We start from the raw sequence: 23,638 nt of genomic DNA, 5'->3' as shown, positions 1-23,638 counted from the left end.
CATAAAGCGTGCGTTACGAGTGACTGCTAATGTACTCAGGTACCACAACCTCCGGCATCCACTGTGAGGAGGGGTGATGATGAAGGATCAAGAAGCCGGGCTAATAATATAATACCACTCTTATTAACTGGGAAAACAGTGCGTCCGAATACTACAGAGACGAGGCAGACCCCCACAGCTCCCCACAGAGCCCATAGTTTGAGATAATTCAGGCAACACTGGGCATGCAACCAATGAAAATGAACTAGGATATTTAGCATTATCAGGAGTCTCTCAGTTTGGCTCGCCTTTCGGCCAGTCCTGGCTACCATCGGCTTTTGCTTTTACTGGTTTTCATGCCTGACGCTCGTTATTCCGTATTCCAAAGCAGGTAGGCAGATTTTTGACAAAATACACATTTATTTGGTACATAGTATTGACTCAAAAGCCTGACACAAATATTCACCGTGCGTACAGAGCCCAAAGCGTTGCGTTCGTTGACTGCAATCAAACGAAATTCGAACTTAAAAAAAAACAAACACAGTCTACTACTAGAAGCGAGCGACGTTCACATGAGTTGCATGCGATTTCACGGTGAGCATCTTCTTTCGTTGCTTGCAGTGCATCGAAGGTTACAACGAAACGGGAAATGCTTGTGTCGCACCGCCACCGAATCCTGTCTCCGTTGTCACTGCATTTGAAAATGCAACAGGGCGACAGCGCTCAAAAGTGTTGTTCAGGGGTCAGCTCACCACTGCATTTCAGTTCTGAACTGGAGAGACTGTCACTGTTCGTAGGATACTTGTGTCGGGAAACATCACGACACGCGCAGAGTCATGTTGACACACGAACAAATCCGCGAGCACACTTCTCGGTGCTGTCAACCGACATCATCGGGACGCTGCCACCCTTCTCTTCTCGTAACTGTCCGTCAGACCGGCTGCCCGCGAAGGAATGCTATTTCGAAACTTTGCCAACCAATCGCAGAGCGCGCAGTGCTCTTCGGCCAATGGGTATCAACTATGATATCTGACGCTGTAACACCACGTGACTATAACGTGGAATTATTTTTTTACTGCCACGAATACGGGGAGCTATTGAGGCCTGGCCGAGGCACCAAGTCTCTCTCCGACGGCGGGCAAGGAGGATAGTTACAAAAGAAGCGCCGCCGTAGGGAGTCCGGAGAGAGTTGTCGCACTCGCTACTACACTACTACGAAGCAGAGCAGCTGAGCAAGATCGCTGAAGACAAAGCCGAGCGGCTGAGCCATTTTCCCGCTGTTTGTTAGCGGCACGAGCAACCACTAACTGAAGAAACCTTCATTGTCATGAAAAGTATGGCAAGGTGCACAGAGCGCAAGACTTGTTTCTGTCACGAGTAAGTAAAATTTTCCGTTCTTACAATTTTCAAATTTTGCACGATACAGACACTAAAGAATGCACGAGTTCGTAATGTTTCTTCAACTTTCGGACATCATTTCACGGATTTTCAGCGGAATACGCTCCACAGTTAAGTCCACTGCTGAGGTAAAGGCATTGCGGGTGTCATAGGGGTCAGTTGCCCCATACGAGGCGGGGTAAGTTGTCACATGCTTCAACTGGTAGAGCAACGGACAGCGCAAACTATATCTGCGAGAAAGTGCTTCAGTAGCTTTTGGTACATGTTAAAGATCGTGTAATAATTTAGTGCCGCTTTAACATTCAGAATGCAGGTCAACCAGCCAGTAATGGCTAACTTGCATGAATCCTGTACAGCTGGGACAAACGTGGATATATAAAATGTAAGGCTTAAGATAATAGGTTCTTCTCTGCTAGGTTAGTTTGTTCTCGATGTTCACTTCCAATGGTATTCCATTCCGTACACCTCCACAATAGAGATTACAAGAAAATACAGCTGAGACAACCTGCCCCGCAACTGGGGCGTATTGTCACACGTGACGACGTCCACGAAAATCTGTCTTAGAAACTGTTTTTGGAAGCCAGCTTTAGTTTAATATGTGCGTGGTCTAGCTAAAAGATCGCCCTAAAATGCAGCGGCGGTTACGAACGTAGTTTCGTCACAGCAATGTCAGATGTAAAAACTGTGACAACTCTTCCCGGTCTCCCTATAGGAGCGTGGGTTGGCGCCACTACGTACGCTCACGCCGCAGTCAAGAACAACCGAACTAATTTCAGAGGGGGAACTAAGTGCAGCCGAATTCGTCTGGATACGATGCACACAAGCAGAATCATTCCCCGAGGAAGCCGTAGCTCTTATGGCCTCCGCTCCTGCACCCCCTTCATCGACTGTACAAGCCTTACGCCCCTTCTTAGATTCAAGCTCTGTACTTCATGTGGGTGGTCACCTGCAACAAGACTGGGACGGCATTCGACATTCCACCCTTCTGCCCTCCAAACACCGATCTACTGATCTACACATCTTAAGGCTGGTTTAGAGTCCGACGTAGTCTTCGCCCATCGCCGCCCGCGTTCCGCGCCGACAGCCAGCGTTCGCTACGCCACGCTTCCCCATCCTACCCAGGTCATAGTCTGACGCGATTCGGCGCAGCGCAACGAAAACACCACCGGCGATTTTCACATTTCATAATGGGAAAGCAGTCATATCTGCACCCGCTTGCTGAAATCCGACTAAAGACAATCCGTGTTCCCATCGTCTGTACTGTTATATTTGTACTACTGTAATACGGTTGGTACACCCCAAACATGAACACTGATTAAGAAAGACACACGTCTTCCCAGCTTTTCTCCTCCTTTTGCTTGTCTCCACAGTCCATCCGCAGTTTATTATATAGGCACGGATGTTCCTTTCCAGTTTCGATGAAAAGCTCAATGGGCGACGCCATGTTGGGAAATTCGAGTCCACGCCGTGCTCAGCTCGCCGGTCACCGCCAGATGTAGGGCATTGCTCTACTCCCCCGACGGCGGCTGGCGTAGCCGTGCGTTGCCGCCGCGCCGTGCTTCGCCGGGTGTCGTCGCACTATGAACTCACCGGCGGCGGCTCGCGATGCGCAGCGGTGCGCTATGCATCGTTACGCCCCGCTCCGGCGGACTCTAAACCAGCCTTTAGACACCCACTAGCGTCTACCTCACGCAGGAACCAGACACTCTCAGCGAGCTACGTCAGGAATACTGGGTCCTAAAGGGACGCCAAACTGTTCGCCGAACCTAACACATACGTTTTAGTGCAAGCACAGACACTGATCGCCAGACAATGCACCAATAGCTCAATTGCAACGCAAACCCACAATTCGCGGTCACCCCCCCCCCCCCCCCCCCCCCCCGCCAGCGCGCTCCGCCACTATGCTCATCCGCTATGCGGGAAGCGGCCTTGCAGGATGCGAATTCAATGGGAGACAGCGTTTGTGCCAATTAACAGCAAAACAGAATAAATATTTTAAGATGTCATCGTCTAGTACAGAAGAGTACCATAGAAAGAACCCCTGAAGACATGAAAGGCACTAGCAGAATATAAATCTAGTGCACCCTGGCCAAATGAATTGTAATGCATTGCGCCTATGGGGATTCTGTCGATTTTTGCGCAGGGCCCACATTTAGACTACGATTTTTCGACAAAGCCAGTCAAATTGTGGAAATGTCATCGCCTATTTTTAGTCAGCACGTCCTCCAGGCCACATACCAACCACGGCAAGATGTGTGAGTATTAATCCTCATGCACTCAGGGCCTTCAAAGTTGCGACTCAGACAGGGTTCCCCTCCTAGGCGCTCGATGGACTAAGTCCCAGTATTATCGTAATGCGGATGCAGTGAGACTGTACGGCCGGTCTGAAGGAGTTCGAAAGGCGGACGGTCATTTTTTCCGGAACTCCAAAGGGCTGACAGAATGGACAACTTATTTGCGTTGAGTGAGTAATATACAAATGATACCGTTTTGTATTTTATATCGCTGTTTTATTAAACTGTACAACTTGATAAAATTGTCAATTTTCGAAGCGATTTTGTCAAACGCGATCTCTCAGGGTGCAACACGGGAACAAGGTACGGGGTTGAAACGCCGTTATCTTACTTTCAGATATACATATTACAAAATCAGCTTAGGACATCTTTAATATTATTGTTATATCAAATGACATTAAGCCCCAAAGTTGATGAAATTGGCCATTGGGCCATTTCGAGTGCCGTTTTGGAGGCGATTTTGTCAAACGCGACCTCTCACGGTGCAACAGGGGAACAAGGTACGGGGTTCAAACGCCGTTATCTTACTTTCAGATATAAATATTACAAAATCAGCTTAGGACATCTTTAATATTAACGTTATGTCAAATGATATTAAGCCCTGAAGTTGACGAAATTAACGATGAAAGATGAAAGTCACTGAAAAGGTTAGCCAGCTGTGGGGCTTTGTTTGTATCTGTCCCTTCCATGCTTTTCCAGCCTCAGAACATCAGTTTCTCTCTTGATGAAATTAGTCATTTGGCCATTTCGAGTGCCATTTTGGAGGCGATATTGTCAAACGCGACCTCTCAGGGTGCAACAGGGGAACAAAGTACGTGGTTCAAACCCCGTGATCTTACTTCCAGCTATACATATTGTAAAATCAGCTTAGGACATCTTTAATATTATTGTTATATCAAATGATATTAAGCCCCAAATTTGATGAAATTGGCCATTTGGAGTGCCGTTTTGGGGGCGATTTTGTCAAACGCGACCTCTTAGGGTGCAAAGGGGAAAATGGTACGGGGCTCAAACTCCGAAATCTGGATTTCACGTATGCATTCTGTACAACCAGCTTAAGACATTTTTGATATTACAGTATTTTTATATCAGATCATATTAAGCCCCAAACTTTTTTTTTTTTTTTTTGCCTTCGCGAGTGTCGTTTTGGAAGAAGTTTCCTCAGACGCGACTTCTCCATGTACAAGGGAAACAGGCACGCCCTGGCACTACGATTAAAGGGGCTTCGCACGTTTTAAAGGGCTCGATCTGCTGCCGAACGTTGCGGTAGCCTCTGTTACAATCCCAGTACAAGCCGTTCATAGTATCTTTTTGGCACCATGATACAAGTCATTTGAGTTATTGTAAAGTGCCCTGCTGCCGCCTCTTCCAAATTTTGCGGTAGTCTCCGATACAATCACAGGAGAGGGGCATAACATAAGCCGTCGCGTCGTTGTATGTGTGTAATATGCCTTTGCCTCCATGATTAAAGGGGTTTCTGCATGTTTTAAAGGGCTCTGCTGCAGCCTTTTATGGAGTTTGCGATCGCGTCCCTTATAATTCCAGTAGAAGGGTAGTGGCATTAGCGGTTGCGAATACGTATGTGACTTTGGAACTATCGACCGTAAGGGGTATCGACCGTTTTAAAGGGCTCTGCTGCCGCATTTTCCGTATTTTGCAGTAGGCTCTGTCACAATCCCAGTAGAAGGGCACACCACAGGCCATTGATGACATATCTTAGCCAGCATGATACAAGGGGTATGCTGCATCCTTTTCCGATATTTGCGGTCGCCTGTGTTATGATATCGGTAGAATGGCATAGTATAGGTTGTTGATAATAAGTCTTTGGCAGCATGACACAGGGGGTTTTGCTCGTTTAAGAGGGCTCTGCTGCCACGTTTTCCGAATTTGGCGATCGCTTGTGTTATAGCCCCAGCAGAATAGCATTGCACAAGCCACTGATGACCTTCTTTCTTTCGCTTCATGATAGAGGGAGTGTCGCCCATTTTAAAAGGCCTTGCTGCCGCCGTATCCGAATTTTGCGGCCCCCTTTTGCGCAATTCCAGTAGAAAGGCATAGCATAAGCAGTCATGAATGTGCCTTTGGTACCATGATACAAAGGGTTTCACCCGTTTTAAAGGGCTCTGCTGGCGCCTTTTCCAGACTTTGCGGTCACCACTGTTAAAATCGCAGTACAAGGGCCTATAGTATAAGTTGTTGGTAATAGCTTCGCTATGCAGAATACATCAGTGACTCTTTATGGTGTATTCCTTGGATGCCCCTGCCGTAATCGGTGTTGCAGAAAGGTTGCTTTTTTTTTAACGTTTCGCAAAGAAGTTGGCAATGCAATGCAATGAAGTTGGCATGCAAACATGATGCAATGTTTCAGAAGAAGACTGTGGGTCATTTCTTGCAGGTAGACGTGTAAGCGAAGCATGGACTTCACTATGCGTGCTGCACTTCGAGAAAAATTGGTTGATTACCATGAACAGTGAAATTCAAAAGGCTCTGTAAAGGATATGTGTTGTCATGTATAATGTCTTTTCCTCAGACTTTAGCACCCCAAGCAGCACAATGTACTGGAAGTCGAGTGCAATAGGGGTGGACGGTATGTGTCTTATCAACGTTCTTTACCTTCACGAGTGTGTTCAAGGCCTTCCACCTACCCGTCCACCCCTATTGTACTCGACTTTCAGTACACTGTGCTGCTTGGGACCAGTGCTCGTAGGTGTCTGCTGCCGCGTAAGTGTTCGGACTGCCGGCGATTTGCCGTGCAAGTTCACTTTTGTGCCTCGTATCTTGGCAGGTTTTTTCCTTGCCATATCGTCGCGGCTCTCTCATGCTGAATTCAAACGTCAGGTATCAGCTTTTAGTCCGTTGTGCAACCATATCAGCAGCGAAGAGCAACGAAAACTTCTTCTTTGTCATTGTTGTTGCGGCTGGCACTATCATCAATGCGCATAGAAGCCAAGATGCGGGACCCGACGTGATAAGATGTCTGCGTGATTTCGAGTGGAGCGAACCATAGGGGGTATATGTTTTAACAGACATCGGCAAAAAACTCATGAGTGCGATAAATCGCGATATCCACAATCACCGAAGCGAAGAGTCTCACGTGATTCTAATCATTTTGACAAGGCACTTGCGATTATCTTAAACAAGGTTTATGGAACATGAATGAGGTGGGAAGTTCTTATGGTTGCGCCCAGCTGTCATCTTATCTCGCTGGTCCGAGTATTGCGATCACACTGTGGCGCCCCACGGCGGTTAGAAAAAGCAATCTCAATAAAACCAGACTACGTGATGGCGCGCTTCATGTAATGATTTCGTGAGTGCGCCATCACAAGCTGCGATGCTTTGAAGGCCGGTGCACTTTGCTTGAAAATGAAACAGCTCGGGCTTCCTTCTCTTTTTGTCTTTTTCTTCTTTCTTTTTTTTTTTTTTTGTGTGGCATGGTCGATTCTGCTGTATTGTATCCCGATGTATTGTATTGTATCCCGATGTATTGTATCTCGATGTATTGTATTGTATCCCGATGTATTGTATCTCGATGCCGATGCGCATTTGTTGTACTGCGGGTACAATTGGTTCTTCGTTAGATCTACATCGTTTTGTAGCCTCACATTTTTATTATAACGGCTTCCACCAGGCCTTCAAGAAAATCACAATTTGTCCTGTTTCGAGAACACTAGTTTGCGTGTGCACAAACTCCCCTGCATGTCCCTTGCGGAATGAAAATCGCTATTAAGCGTTTGAAGCACAGCATTTCCGGAGACGGTGACAAAGCCGTGGCACAAGTTATAGTGCATCGTACGCTATCATCTTCGCGTACGTAAGGGACAGCATGATGGTTCTGTGCACTGCGCGAAACTCTCTTTATGTATTTCGCGTGTCCAAAACCGCCAACGCTATCCCTTACGTACGCAAGGGCGATAGCGTATGATGCACTAAACTCTCTAATGTCTTTGTAGTTTGCTACATGAAACATCGTTCTACATTGCACACGTTTTGGTCGTTACCGGCCTCAGCGGCTCATCGGTGTAGCGTGTTCCCTTATGATCACAAGATCGCGGGGTCGAATCCGGCCGAGGAACTTTGTAGTTGGGTACAAGTTGGTTAGAAACGCCGTCTTCCCCGAGAGACGTTACATACGGAGTGCCGTGTGGTGAGCCTTCATCACAGGTGACCCTCAAGTGGGCAAAAGCAATCTTCAGACCGACGGCTGTGGCGCCGCTCATGATCTCAGCTGCCTCGTGACGTAAACCCCTATTAATAATAATAACAATAATAAAATACTCACCAATTATTATTATTATTATTATTTTCGTTTTTTGTCTTTCTCTTTTTCTTTTGTTGTTGTTGTTCCTGTGCACAGGACTGGAAGCCCCCTCTTATTGTAAAACCTCTACGCCAGAATTTACAACCAACAGACTGTCGCTATTTATGATAACATACACTCTCTCCCCCAAAAATGAAATAGCTGTTTTCTCTCACAAACCGCTCCTGTATCTCATCAGAGATAATACAGCGTCAGTCGCTGGCGCTGCGGGGTGGCACGTGTGTTGTTATCGCTATCGCACGAATGCACTCGTAATGCCCTATGGTCACGCTTTATAATATCGCGAACGTGTGACGGCAATCACCAGTGTCACTGTTTTTCTTTCGTAGCGTGGTAGCCTGCGATAACCAGCGATCCTCGGCTGATTGAGTACAGTATCGCACCGACGCTGCAAATAGTTTCCCTGTGAGTACGGGATGACGGACACCATAGCGGCCACCACTGATTACGCATGGGACTGCAATGGGCGCATACTATATCAGATGATTGTGATCGTGAGTTATCGTGAGTCAACATGCCGAGCTCTGTGTGTTTATGGATACATATCTATAGGGGGGGGGGGGGTACATGCATTGGTAGCCAAGATGTATTAGGCAATCTCAGGTATTTCAGGGGGGGGGCTGGAAAAATTCAGGGGGAGTGTACACCTCCCTGGGAGGGGAGGGTAATGAATCTCCTGGAAATGACCGCAATTATAGCAACGTACCTTAGCGTAAAAGAAATAGAAAAGGAACAGCTGAGCCGTATAGTTGTTAGGTATCCCCATATACAGTTCATCAGTGAAAAACTTCACTTGACACACCAACAGAAAGAAATGAGCTGCCTTTCCAAATGAGACACAGAAAACTTGAAAGGCGTTTCAAGTTCTTCGTACATAGTTCTTCACGAACGATTCTCCCAACGCCCAGGAGCCCTGAAATTGTCGGTTTACACAATGTATTGAGGATTTGGCTTACATTTGCAACGTGAAAAAGAAAAAAACAAGAGAAAGAGAAATGATTAAAAATTTTCACAAATGACCCTCGTACATAACTGCTCAATCTCTTTTATTTTCCCTTTTTTTCTCTGCGCCTCCCTGTGCTCCGTATAGTTTTTCGCGCATGATATCCGGAGGGGCTGCTGCTATGCTGCAAACCCATAAACTTAGTGTAATAATTAAGATGATGCCATTCTCTGGACTTGTCTTCACTATTACTTCTTAATTAGCATATTACTTACAGTGTAGTTTATCAAAATGCACGTTCAAACCAGGTTGCTATAACTACTTGTTGAGGTTCATGAGTCACAAGAACTGCTCGAATGTGTATGTACTTCCTAACATCGTCAGTAGCAGCACTGCATCGAGCAAGAGTAAAAACAAGACCTGAAAACCTGGTTTCTTTCCGAATTCTTCATTATTGGGGGGTCAGCTTTATTCTATTTAGTGGTCAAGAGCCATCGGGGCACACCCGCCGGAAGCATATGTTGGTATAATTTCGGATGCCTCCATGCTGTCACGGAACGACTCACGACGTCAAGCAAAGGTAAACATTTCAACAAGCGCGTTACGGAGAGCCTTCTGTAACGCGTGGAACGCTACCTCGTCGGTGCTAGCGCGGTTCGAGACGCCAGAATGCCTTCTCTCCCGTCTTGGCCGTGCATGGTCAAAGGTGAACCCGAGCATTCGCTCGCTGTCGCAGCGCAATACAAATAAATTGCTGGTGGAAAAATTACAGCACGCGGTATATCCGCATCCGATCCGCATCCGATCCGCTGCCTTCGTATCCGCATCCGATCCGCATCCGACCTCGCGCCATCCGCATCAGATCCGCACACCGCAGAAAGTTCTGAATTTTCATCCGAATCCGCAAGCAGCTTGCGGATATCCGCGGATATCCGCTTCCATCCGCGGATGGTGCAGGGCTCTAGTCACTCACTCAGCCGATGATCGCTGGTTATCGCAGGCTACCACGCTACGAAAGAAAAACAGTGAGACTGGTGATCGCCGTCACAAGTTCGCGATATTATAAAGCGTGACCATGGGGTATTACGAGTGCATTCGTGCCATAGCGATAACAACACACGTGCCACCCCGCAGCGCCAGCGGCTGACGCTGTACCATCTCTGATATGATACAGGAGCGGTTTGTGAGAGAAAACAGCTATTTCATTTTGGGGGGAGAGAGTGTATGTTATCATAAATAGCGACAGTCTGTTGGTTGTAAATTCTGGCATAGAGGGGTTACAATAAAAGCGGGCTTCCAGTCCTGGGCACAGGAACAACAACAAAAAAGAAAAAAGACCAAGAAACGAAAATAATAATAATAATTGGTGGGTCTTTTATTACTATTATTATTATTAATAGGGGTTTACGTCACGAGGCAGCTGAGATCATGAGCGGCGCCACAGCGGTCGGTCTGAAGATTGCTTTTGCCCACTTCAGGGTCACCTGTGATGAAGGCTCACCACACGGCACTCCGTATGTAACGTCCCTCGCGGAAGACGGCGTTTCTAACCAAATTGTACCTAACTACAAAGTTCCTCGGCCGGATTCGACCCCGCGATCTTGTGATCATAAGCGAACACGCTACACCGATGAGCCGCTGAGGCCGGTAACGACCAAAATGTGTGCAATGTAGAACGCTGTTTCATGTAGCAAACTACAAAGACATTAGAGAGTTTAGTGCATCATACGCTATCGCCCTTGCGTACGTAAGGGGTAGCGTTGGCGGTTTTGGGCACGCGAAATACATAAGAGTTTCGCCCAGTGCACAGAACCATCATGCTGTCCCTTTACGCAAAGACGATAGCGTACTATGCACTATAACTTGTGCCACGGCTTTGTCGCCGGCTCCGGAAATGCTGTGCTTCAAACGCTTAATAACGATTTGCATTCCGCAAGGGACATGCAGGGGAGTTTGTGCACACGCAAACTAGTGTTCTGGAAACAGGACAAATTGTGGTGCTAGACTCGTCATATCTTGAAACACGAAGAAAGTTCAAGAAATAGGGGGAGGGAAACCATTGGATGCTTTCCGTGGCCCACGTGAGCGCTCCTGACTGTCAATCAAACCTCAGGTCAAGGCTACCGAGTCGGAAGCACACTTCGAAATATTTTCATGACGTCAAAATGACGTTTTGGCTAACCGGGGGTGGGGGGGGGATGGTGTCTTTGCAGATTTCACCAATGTAAACAATTCAAGAGATAAGGTAGACAGCCGTTGGACAGTTTCCCTGGCCCACGTGACGGCCCGTATTATCAATCAAACCAAAGTTCAAGGAAAGGGAAAATGCAGAAGTTCCGTGACGTCAAAATGACGTTGCGCAACATTCTTTTCCACCGAGAAAAGTTCAAGGAAAGATAGTGGCGAACTTCGAAGTTTGTTCGAAAGAGTTGCGGCCGCTTTTATTACCGTGCCTTTACTACTGCGCCTCTGACTCCACACTTATCATGAGTATCGTTTGAAATGCCAAACGAGGAGTTTTGACAGTGTTACCGACTGTCGAAGAACGCTGTTCGTTCGCTGTGTGGCCATCTGCGCAGAGCCTACACTCTCAGAACAGAACTTTACCGCATAGCATGTTGTGCGCCGACTGCAGACACGAATTGTATGCTGATCGCTTCCGATATGAAGAGAGAGGGAGACATAGGCATTTTTATAGCAATTATCCTATGTCCAAATTGCTATCCGCCCCCTCGCTCTTCGAATCGGAAGGGGTAATCCTATCATTCGTGTCAATGGTTTGCGGATAACGTGCTATGCGGTGAAGTTCTGTTCTGAGATTGTAGGATTCACGCAAGATGCGCTTCTCATCACGGATAATGATATTACTGCGCACAAGATTGTTGTGTTCTCCACGTATGACACTGTACCTCCCATGGCCGCAGGTTCCGTGATATCCTCTTGTTTTCACGTGGTTTTCTTGCTGTACAAAACTTAGACTTTTCATTGAGACGCGGAGGAGGACAACAGCTTTCCGTCTGATTGAGAGATGCATCCTAAATATAAAATGCACACAACAGTCATGAACACTGCATGTGCAGGGCGTTGGAAAGCGATGGTGTTCTTCTATGCAGCGGAGCAGCACCTCGAAATCAGCGCTTGCAAGCGCACGGACCCAGGGTTTTTCGGACACGCGATTTTTCTGTCCCTTTTACCATGAAGTGGTTGTGTCGTCGCGGTGCGGGCACTAGTCTGTTTATATGTGCTTAAATTTACACAGGGTCATTTTGAATTAGAAGCCAGCTGATACATAAAAAAAAAGGAAATAGGAAACAAATAGTTTTCAACCGAAGCGTTGTTGTGTTCACTGATCCAGAATACACGTATAGCACACATGCTGATACAGCGAGTGTGTCATGTAATGTGGCATAAAACAGAGGCGTAAAATTCTACTTCGGGGTGTCACTGGCGCTTGTCATCGACAAACTTTTGGGGTGACTTGCGCGCACTTGTTCGATTTTCAGTCGCGAGAAATATTCTGAATAGATCTCTGTGCCAAGTCAGCACAACTTGTTTTTCAAACTCAAACTCAAACTTTTTTTTCGTTTGTTTGTTGTTGTCTTTCTTTGCGTATTTTCTTGTTTCGTTTCGTTTTCTCAACCACTTTCAACACAAAACACATTACCTTACTACAATAAAAATAGCTGGGGAAAATTTTCTTTGCGCAAAATCTCGACCGCGTTAATACTTCATTACGTAATGTAGAATACTGCGGAAAGAAACGAGTCTCCCCTTCAGTTCCCTCGTCCATGCTTCTGCTGATAGCGGCAGCAAGGTTGAAACGACGCAACTATCTGAAGAAACAGTGAGGAGGTTACAAGAAAAGCCGTGTCACCGGGTGCTTCGTCTTTTCGACCTTTATTCTTTTTGCATTTGCATAACTTGACGGACGACTGCACGGCCGCCAATTTCCGTGAATCGTACAACAGTTTTCCGTTTCCTTCTTATCATTACCTAGTAGCGCGGGTGTTTTGTGATGCCATGGGATCAGGCCTCGAGTCATGCTGTTCCGGTATGTATTCAGTTTGGAAGAAATATTGATTCGATTCAAAATTGAACATATAATTCCGTATTCGATTCGGAGCAGTTATGCGCCTCGGGATCCAAAATATTCTAATGCTCGCACAGCCCAAACATATCCCAAGCAGCACAATGTACTGAAAGCCGGGTGCAACAGGGGTGGATGGTATGTGTCTTATCAGTGTTCTTTAGTTTCACGAGTTTGTTCAAGGCCTTCCACCTACCCGTCCACCCCTATTGCACTCGACTTTCAGTACATTTTGCTGCTTGGAATTTGACAATGTGTGATTTGACCTTAAGTCCTTCAAGGATGTATTGCTCTGTATTTCACTCTTCACCGGAGCGGAGAGAAGCGGCGCGCTTTCTAGTTTTTCATTCTATCACGCTCGTGCCAGTGGGCGGGTCGCGCACACACTGATATGGATCAGGCACTGACCCATATCATATCATAGACCCAACTTCAGATGCCGGGAAAGGGAAACATTTTACTTGAACTTCGGAAGTTCAAAACTCCTCCCCGCGCTACGTCATCTTTTGAACTTAGTTCTGCTTTGACCAGTCTAGCACCCTTGGTGGAAGCCCTTATAATAAAAACGTGAGGATATATAACAATGTAGATCTAACGAAGAACCAATTGTACCCGCAGTACAACAAATGCGCATCGGCATCGATACGGGATACAATACAGAAGAATCGACCATGCCTCACAAAAAAATAAAATAAAATAAATAAATAAATAAAAAGAAAGAAAAAGAAGCAAAGAGAAGTAAGCCCGAGCTGTTTCAGTTTCAAGCAAAGAGCACCGGCCTTCAAAGCATCGCAGCTTGTGATGGCGCACTCTAGAGCCCTGCACGGGCCCGGGCCCCCGACCCGGCCCGCGGGCCGAGCCGGGCTTGTTATTGGCTGTGTGCTCCGGGCCGGGCCGAGCCCGGGCCGACAAAATACGCTAGCACCGAAGGCCGGGCCGGGCCCGGGCCGTTAAAATACGCCACCACCGCGGGCCGGGCTGGGCCCGGGCCGACAAATATGTTTCCGAGAGTCAGGCCCGGCCGGGCCACGCAGCTAATTCCACACAATGGAGATGCATTCGTTCATATCATCATGCGCTTGCGTCATTCCTGTGCATATTTTGCAAAGACAAGCAAGGGATACTGCATTAGGCATATGATTCGACCCTCTAGAACATTTTGAAAGCCACTTTACATTGCTCGTCACTCCTCACGTATTGCACAATCACTTGGCAAAGCTTGGTGAGAGGGTTATGGACTGGGAGAAGGAGTTTACAGCATCCTCTACCTCCGCAAAATTTTGACAGTGTAACAATAACGCCCATGCCCGCGTACGTTCTGGATTTAATTTGGTCTGGTGCGGTTATGGTGTTAAACCGCCATCACTTGTATGTTTGTCTTCTCTCCTTATAAATTTACTGATAAATTTGTTTGATAATCGCCAGAAACGCGTACGTCGCGGCTGGAAATACTATGCCGGGATCTACTCGCCGGGTCACCGGGCCGGGCCGGGCAGGGCTCTATTTGCTTAGATTCCGGGCCGGGTCGGGTCGGGCCGCATAAAAATAGGACGGTTCGGGCCCGGGTCGGGCCGGGCCATTTTTCGATGCGCCCGGGCCGGGTCGGGCCCGGAAAAGTCGGCCCGTGCAGGGCTCTAGCGCGCTCACGAAATCATTACATGAAGCGCGCCATCACGTAGTCCGGTTGTATTGAGATTGCTTTTTCGCACCGCCGTGGGGCGCCACAGTGTGATCGCAATACTCGGGCCAGCTAGATAAGATGACAGCTGGGCGCAACCATAAAAATTTCCCATCTCATTCATGTTCCATCGACCGTGTTTAAGATAATCGCTAGTCCCTTGTCAAAATGATTACAATCACGTCAGATTCTTCGCTTCGGTGATTGTGGATATCGCGATTTATCGCACTCACAGTTTTTTTGCCGAGGTCTGATGTCGAATCGCCACAGGCGGTATTCTGCCCTGTTCCAGTCTCTACTACCCTATGCTCGATCCGATGCCAGTCTTCATACCAGGGATCCATACAAATGGTTATTGGAAATCTACAACAAACATTGGATATCAAGTTGTTATAGGCTGGAATTGAAGGAAGAGGTCGCACAATCAAACCGCGTTATTGTTGTTTCGCTTGAACCTTATCTAAACTCGCTGATTGCTATACAATTTAGTTTTGGAGCACCTTATATTTTTCACGCATAACTATACTACTGAATACAACAGACATGTGTCTACGTCTGTACGCCGCTCATAGCCACAGTTACTTCGCGGCGCTAACACGCAATAATAATTAAAAAAAATGAAGACAACGAGCTTCGTACGGTGCATCCGATGCACTCTACATTTGTAGCTGTAAGGGACGAATGTCGCCTCGGTAGAAATACTTTCACCTGCTGGATCACGTCACGGAAATGTTTCCTTTCCAGGCGGGGAGCGGCAGACGTCCATTGTCATTCAGAGATGCGATAACACACCATCGAACGCGTTTCAAAATGAACTGCCACAAAAAAAAGCTCATTTTCATGTTCTTTTGGGTGTGTCACTGATTTTCCTTTCCCACACTTCAGCAAATCAAATTTTGCTACATTCGGAAGGCAAAATCTGACATGGGGCTTTAAGTTAGAAATTGCAACATCTGTTGTAATTGTCTGTCCTTGTGTTGTTGTAAATTGCCCTGTGACCTATCCACCTGCGACTATACCCACAAGTATGGGTAAACAGTATTGTAATTACAGTAAAATAAAATTCACTCAGTGTTCTCTACTTCTTCACCGCTCGTATGTCGGCGACCTTCTGTATTCCTAGCCACTGCAAGGATTTCGGAATATACACGCCTTCGATTCTGAATGTATTTACTTCTGCGCCAAAATTTCTGGTTCAACGAAGTCGCGTTTGATCAAATCATTGCCAAGATAGCACTCGCAGACGCCAAATTGTCCACATCTTCCATTTCATTTCGTAATAACTATTGATATAAACGTGATATCGAAGATGTCATCATTTAATTACGTTGTCTGTATATCCGTGCTTAATAGCTATGAGTCCGGGGCCCATACCTTGCCTTGTTTCCTTTGCTACAGCCTGCGAGGTAGCGCTTGGTCAAATCGTTCATTTTCAAGTGACCAAAGAACAAACAGGAGACAAGATCACAGACAAGTCGCTCTGTTGTTGTTTCGTGCTTGTTCTTTGGTCGCTAGTGGATTTACACCATCAAGCCCAATCTATATACTTCTTCACAGTTTGTCAAATCGTCGCCCAAGTGGCCCTCACTGGCGCCAAATTGTCAATTTCCTCTATTTTAGCTCGTAATAACTCTTGACACTAACTTGATATTGACGGTATCATCGTGTAATTACTTAGTCTGTATATCGCCTGCGGAAAGTAGCTGTTGCCTTTGCTGCACCCTAAGAACTCGCATTTAGTCAATTTGTCGTCCAGAAGGCTATTACAGGCGCCAATCAGCCAATTTCATCCGGCAGTCTCCCGATATCTGGAAAGTCTCATGCTCGTTTTCAGTTATAGATCACGTCTTATTCTTTATCTTACGCGAAAGTTTCCGGGCGTGTTATCGTATCGGTTTTGTTATCAGGTCGGGGCGCGAGAAGGAAATTGTTCACCTAACATATGTCCTCCTCTCCCTGCCCAAATCTGTTCCTCCTCACGTACTGACGCATCACCCTGTAAACTTAGCTTCCTTGCGTAGTCCTCTGCTATCAGGTCAAGCCGGGTTTCAGAGGGGGTGTCCAGGAATGCTGCACTTGAGAAAGGATTACTCAAACCAACCCCTTTGGCGTCGTGGGAGTTTATTTTGCCGGGTCTCTACACGTTGCACACCATGAACCCGGCCTGTGGCTGGTAGACATGGAACCCATGTCTACCTGCGGCGTAACACGTGCAGTCCATCTAGCTGGAACTTGTATCGGCGATGCCAACCCAGCAGTGTTTTTAGCGCGTTCCGTAGATTCGTCATTGAAACTCCCCGTCCATCATCTCACAATAAAGTTGTTGTTGTTTGTTCGTCGCAAGGCGAGGCTTCCTCGTGTCGTCATGCCCGACAATGCCCATAACTTCCACCAAGTCTCCCGCCTTTTCTCCATGTCATCCTCACCTGACATTCATAACTTCGCCGCTCACCACCGCATTCGCTGGCGTTTCACCATAGAATGGGCACCCTGGTGGGGCGGATGGTGTGAAAGGATAATTGGCTGAGTGAAGGACGCCCTGAAGAGATGTTTAGGAAGACGGCGACTCAACTTCCAGGGTCTGGCAACCACACTATGGGAGGTGGAATCCGTCATTAATAGTCGTCCTTTAACATATGTCTCCTCAGAAGTATCTGATCTCGATCATCTGACGCCTTCACATTTCCTCGTGGGAAAGAGATCGGCAGTTCCTCCCAGCTCTACCGGTACTACCACACCACAAAACGCTGCGGAATTCGCGTTTTTCGCCAAATCGACGCCGCACAGCGGTGAAACTCGGGACTAGCCGATTCAGGTACACACGGCCGACACCGCGTTCACTTGCGGAGAACTTGCTGCTTTTCGCATGGGTCGCTCAGCTGCACCTGTCTTTTGCTGTGGAAATCATGGATGAAGGAAACAGTGCAGACAACGACCCGCAAACCAAACCAAACGACGTTTGTTCTGTGCCACAATGCGACTATGCGCGCCGAGGGGACAGCAGTTTGTCTTTCCACGTTTTCATCTTTCCACACATGGAATACCGCCTACTTTGACGCATCCTCGGAAGAGATGGATTGAGCGACGCAAAATCAGCAAACCTGTTACATCAGCAATGCTTATGTGTGTGTGACAGAGCTCTTGGAGCGGTACTGCCTACATATTTGATGAACGTTCTCTTTCTTTTTTCTTTTTTTTTGAAGCACACTTCTGTGCAACTCACGTCAGGAAGGGAAGCAAAAACCTAGTCTAGGCAAAACAGAACAATATTTTTCAAACTTGAGTAGCCATTATATGTGCAATAAAGCGCAAGGAATAGCGCGAAAACGTATACCAAGTCAGTTTTGTAACTGTGCATTTGAATCAGCGCGTCAAATCACTTGGGAAGGAACGCAGAAAAAATGCGACGTTTCGTTAAGGTTTCCCAAAAACATGCAACCAGTGACACACGGATGTGGCAACATTACCCTGTACATTCTAAACTACATTCGTACACGCGCTACACACATAGATCTTATCTGTAAGAGAGCATCAGCACAGATATCCTGTGCTTGCATGTCTCTGACATTCCTGCAGCACAGGACACTCGCTGCTTGCTATTTCGGCCTCGCAACCGGTAAACGTGAAATTCACCTTCACGAAGTGTGGTTGATCAAACACGCCGGAACTTCGCAAATAATACGCGACAACTATAGCCTTCTCTTTGGACAACTCGGTTACGCCTGCCAGAAGTATATGAGCAGCGTTTAATACTCGTTCGCCTTCAACGCATCGAAAATCAACATTGCAGTTCAGAAATCTCAAAATCGAAACTAAGTGACAACCTGGATACGTCCGCCATGTTCGAGTTAAGATGCGCCACCTACAGGTCGCGCAAAACGCGAATTGTGACGGTACTTCAAGTCTCAAGAGCGGATGCGTCTGCAATTCTAGTCGAGCTGGCGCAAGGGGTACCTCCTGCAACTTCGCTCCGGGCATCTTTCTACACATCAACCCGAAACATGACTGCAGCAATGGAGAAGTGGTTGTTGTGCACGACAAAGGAGTACCTCGAATGCCTTGTAAGCTTGGCCGCGTCAGGGACTGATTTTGGGACGCGATGTGATGGTGCGTACGTGCGAACTGATGCAAGCTAACGGGTTCATTACCATTCCAGGACAGTTTTTCCAACGGGGGGACATTCCCATAGACTCCAATGGGGACGTTTTTCGGGCAGCAGCAAATACGACCCCAGTGGTTGCAACACCAATTCTGCGCATGCGCATTCGTCTGAGGACGCTGTTTTTCATGCTTACCCAACATGGCGGAGCGCTCTGCGGTCAGCTGCAGTTCTGTACCTTTCATTAATTATTCTACTGGTTTACGAGGCGGACGTCAGAAAGTGACACACACAGATATTGGAACGGAAATACTGATTCATCAAGCTTATTCATAGATATGCAAATATGATGTCACTACTTTTCTCGAAATCGCTGCACAAGCGTTGCAAAAAAGTATAATTACATAGCTAACAAACACATCACAGGATTTCTACGCAACAAGCCTCTTCTGGAGGAGGCATGCTTTATGACTTGCTTTCCAGTATCATGAAGCTTGGCTTTCAGGGGGTCTTTATATATTTGCCAGGTTCCTTGGCATGTCAATGTGAATTTCCATACGTAGACAACGCTTCCGGGAAAGCAATTTCGGTGTTCTGCACCTCGGAGGAGCTGAGAGTAGTCGATAAAATGTGAATACTGCAATTCCGGTTTCTGCACGTCCTAACTACCTTCGCAGAGATACAAGTATTCTTATTCTTACCAGTGCGCTTTTTCTTGGCGTATACCCGTGTATCCGGAACTGGTGTCTATCACATCTGTGCAATACAAATCGTACAACAGTTCACGCACCCGGCCAGACACATTCACCATAACGCATAATATTTCTACGGTTGCTTACTTTCAAAAATACAGGTTGATACAAAGCACACACTAACGCACTAGCTTCCACGTTCCGCTGCTGCCACTCCAACGGTCAATGGTTCAAAGCTCGCGCTCGCTCGCGCCCAATGTTTCAGATTGCTTGCTGGCGGTCGAGGGAATGTGACCACTTGACACGCGCATTGTAAATCGAAGAGAACGAGTTTACTCAAAGAAACGTAGGCTCGCACTTTGTCCAGTTTTTGTAGAAGAAGTACATCTATTAAGTCGGGGTTTGTTTTCGTGATGAAGAAGTCTTGCGAAGTGATGGCATCCCAATCGATACTACCGTGGCGACACACTTGGCGCGGCCGCGAAGCTCTCGCAGTGACCCCCCGTTGGTTTTCCTCCGAATGCACAGTGCATGCGCGGCGTGGTTCTGGCTGAAAACAGCCGGAACCATTACTACGCTAACGCTACTATATACCATGTACCTTGCATACTCATGTATATGCGTATACCATGTATACAGGGTGTTTTTTTTTTCGAGACAGATTTTTCATTAAAAAAAACTATAAGGGCTAGAGATATGCTGTTATCATCTCTGGGCCGGCGGACGTTCTTGGCCATATATTGCTCAACTGTCAAATGACTAATTACCTAAAAATCGTTAATTAACTTTTGAATTATAAAAGCTGCGAAGATCTTCCAATGAGAACATCTGTTCCTTTCGGTGGCCTGATATCGTAGCCGTTTTTAGAACAAAAATCCGTTCGGTAGATCGTTCGCAAAAAATTCGTGAAGGAACACCATTTTTTTCTTTATTTTGTTCATTGCGTATCTTCGGAGACGCGTCTTTCCTTCACCCCCAATGTGAGAGTGTGGCTACGCTTCCGGGGTTTCGGCATCAAAAATGTAGGGAAAGAACCCAGGAACGATAACGAACACCTTTAATGCAGACCGGCTGCACTACGCTCCTTAGTATTTTTCTTCGTCAACATCAACATCAACGCTCACGAAGCGCAAGAATCTTCTTCCTCCTCCTCCTCAAACCAGTGGTGCACAGCTCATTGATTTGGCATGGAATGGCACGGGGGGCTCTAGAGTCATGTTGCATGCATCAAACGGACACTCACACTTCGTACAGACAGAAGGAGCAGAAACCAGGCCCGAAAACGAAAGCACGCTGGACGCTGGAATGAAAGGCACGAAAACTAAACCGCGGCGTTTCCTCACACGCACGCATTTATTTTCAGCCAGTAGCACGCCATGGTTGTGTTGGTTTATTGGACTCGAGCAACTGGAGAGCCGAGAGAGTAGACTCTTGCTGGGCGAAAATGCCCTGGTGCGGCTCTCGTGATGTCATCGCCCTGGCAGTGACTCCCGTCCTAAAATTCGAGGAATCAACACTAGAGGTGCTCGAGAGTTGCATCCCAGCGACTCTCATCTCGATGCGAGTCGGTGGAGTCGATGACGTCTCATACGTCACGACTCGCGGCTAGCGCGAGTTGAATAAACGAACACAACCCGTCTCTTTGGGCCGGGTTTCATAGCGCAGCATCAGCAAAGCAGCAGCGGCGCAGCAGCAGCAACACGGCAACATGGCAGCAGAGCAGTTTTCTGCTGCCGCGGCTCTGCTGCTAGAGGCGTCCCATAGCTTCGTTTTGAATTAGCCGCAGCAGCGGCGTAGGAGGTACAAAACGTGTTGGCAACTACGGCATTGTTTACGTTGCGAACATTCCGAAGGCGTACGCAGTAGCAAAGCAAAGCTTTTAGTACACACACGTAGGAATGCAATTCTAGGCGAAAGGCTGAAGTGTGTGGGATATATTATGGATCTGTAGCTCCCAAGTGAACTGTGAAATGATTGCGGTGGTGGTCTGAGCCTCATATTACCTAATTGACCCTTCGTTGATATGTAGCAAGTCTCTTGACATTCAACGTAGGCTCGTCCTTTCTCACTGCTGTGCAGAACAGCCTCTGCTGCGGTTGTACGGAGACTCTTCTACGGGATTTTGTCGTATAAATACCGCCTCGTTACTGGTATTCGATATTTTCATTTATTGTGACTGTCAAATGCGTACGTTGCTCTTAGTGAAATAAAGCTGTCTAACGAAAACAAAGCCCTGTTCTGCTATTCATCACTAGTTTCTGCCTGTTTTCAGAAGGTAACGAGTTCATTGTCTATCTCTACCGAACCTTTTTGTAGCCTGAACGTTGTCTATCTCTATGGAACCCTTTTCAAGGGTCAGTTTCATTTACAACAACCTAGCTCGCAAGTCGATCCCCACAGAAAATGTGGTTGGTATGGTTTTCACGCAGGATGGACATGGAAGTAATTTTCCTGTACGATATCAGTTCACGGGTTATCCAGTACTTACCAGAAAACAAGCGAACATGTTATCTGCAACTCTGGCTTAACATGTGTTTCACGCACGTTTTGTCGAACACTTTGGGTGCGTTCCACAACTAACCCTCGAGTAGGAGTTGGTCACGTGACAGAGTTGTACCACGTGACGATGGGGGTAGGGTAACCCTCGGGTAGGTTGTGGAACGCGTGGAACGGGCGCGAGTACGATTCTCAACTTGGCGACAGCAGACGACATTGACATTTGGGCCCCGCGACATAAGAACCGCTGTCCGCTGCTTCGCTTTAGTGTGACGCTGTTGACTTTGCCATGGGGACACCTGCGTGGGTTCGTAAAGCATTCACGCCACGAATTAGGGGTATTTACCGCACGTTCCGAGAAAGGGTAGCGCTCTTCTCGTCCGCAGCTAGCTCTAAAACGCATAGAAACAGGTTTCGACCCTCACATGCAACGATCTGATGTGTGTTGTATGTATGGTTCCGTGCATGTTGCACTGAAGAGAACATCATGTCGCAAAATCGGCACTGGAACTTCCCTGCATCCTTTATGATGCTGCCGAGACAAGCAGCAGCAAAAGCAGACGACCGTAGATTTCAATGCAGACGACAGCTCTGACGTCACTACCCTTACCTACTCCCGTCTGATAGGGGGTAGAGCGAGTCGACCTCGGGTAGCAGGCAACCCGCTTTTGGAACGGGGGTCGCGACGTCATCGAGTAGGTTTTGGAACGCGGAGAGTAGCTACTCCCTACTCTCGGGTCGACCCGAGTGAGTTCTGGAACGCAGCCATTATTATCTGCAAACAGTAAAATAAATGAACTGAATTAGGCCCTGAAAGCGCACTTCATGCGGTACCGGTGGTTGAACACTCACTCCTAACCACTGGTAATCACAAGCGTGTTAAGGTCTTCAGGAACAAATCACAAAACAACCAGACAGAAACCTTCAGCCGTCACCACCTTGCTAACCCTAAACACCATCGAATGAAAACAACACCAACGAACCTCCTGATTGGCTTGCGAGACCGGCTGCTCAGGCTGCACAGCAACAGTACTGCACAGCAACCAAAAATTCGGGTACGGGAGCAGCAGGGAATTTCTGCAGCTCGGCAGCGCTGCTGCTCTCGCCCAGTGCTATGGGACCGCTCGCGTAGCTGCAGCTCTGCTGCTCCGCTGCTGTTGCTCTGCTGCTGCTGCTCAAATCGATGCTATGGGACCCCGCCTTTTCTCTTTCCAATAAACATATCCCCCAGTGGCAGACGACATTCGAGAGGGCGCCACATCTCAGGAAAATGGTGCAAACTGCACCGTCTTGAGACGGATATCGGATAATCGGCGGCCCGAGGCGAGGTGCCATCGTGATGTACGAGCAGAATAAAGTGTTGAGAAGTATAGCAAACCGGAGTCTGAGAGGTGCAGGGTTTAATGGACCGATGGTAGAACAATACAGGACTGAATGGTAGATGCGCGCGTGAGACATGGGCGATGATCTTCGTCCTTTTTACAACATACTCCCGCGCCCGAACATGATGCAAAGCATGCCATGCGAGCGTTAAGGAGTATCTGAAAAACACACTGGAACAAACAAAACACGAAAGATCACGAAGAAGGCCCGGTGTCCCAGAGGAATCCCTTACGGTAGGCAAACATGCTTGGTTACCAGTTCTCACGTGGGT

General features: G+C 47.4%; 1 protein-coding gene across 3 annotated transcripts in view; it reads left to right on the top strand.

The window, feature by feature from the left end:
• The first annotated feature begins 1,240 nt into the window (after positions 1-1,240).
• LOC135400539 (uncharacterized) overlaps positions 1,241-23,638 on the top strand; it is a 28,467-nt gene continuing 6,069 nt past the window's right edge. Inside the window, exon 1 of one of the 3 annotated variants that reach the window (XM_064632374.1) lies at positions 1,241-1,356. In XM_064632374.1, coding sequence (XP_064488444.1) covers positions 1,307-1,356 — 50 coding nt within the window. In that variant the 5' untranslated portion in view covers positions 1,241-1,306. Of the gene's footprint in view, positions 1,357-1,471; positions 1,556-1,682; positions 1,760-23,638 lie in introns of those variants that run through there. The other 2 variants (XR_010424619.1, XM_064632379.1) reach the window with 2 other exon arrangements.

This window comes from Ornithodoros turicata, chromosome 1 (genome assembly GCF_037126465.1).
Source record: "Ornithodoros turicata isolate Travis chromosome 1, ASM3712646v1, whole genome shotgun sequence".
Taxonomy (NCBI): domain Eukaryota; kingdom Metazoa; phylum Arthropoda; class Arachnida; order Ixodida; family Argasidae; genus Ornithodoros; species Ornithodoros turicata.
The sequence above is the reverse complement of the archived record's forward strand: the minus strand, read 5'-3'. Positions and strand labels throughout refer to the sequence as shown.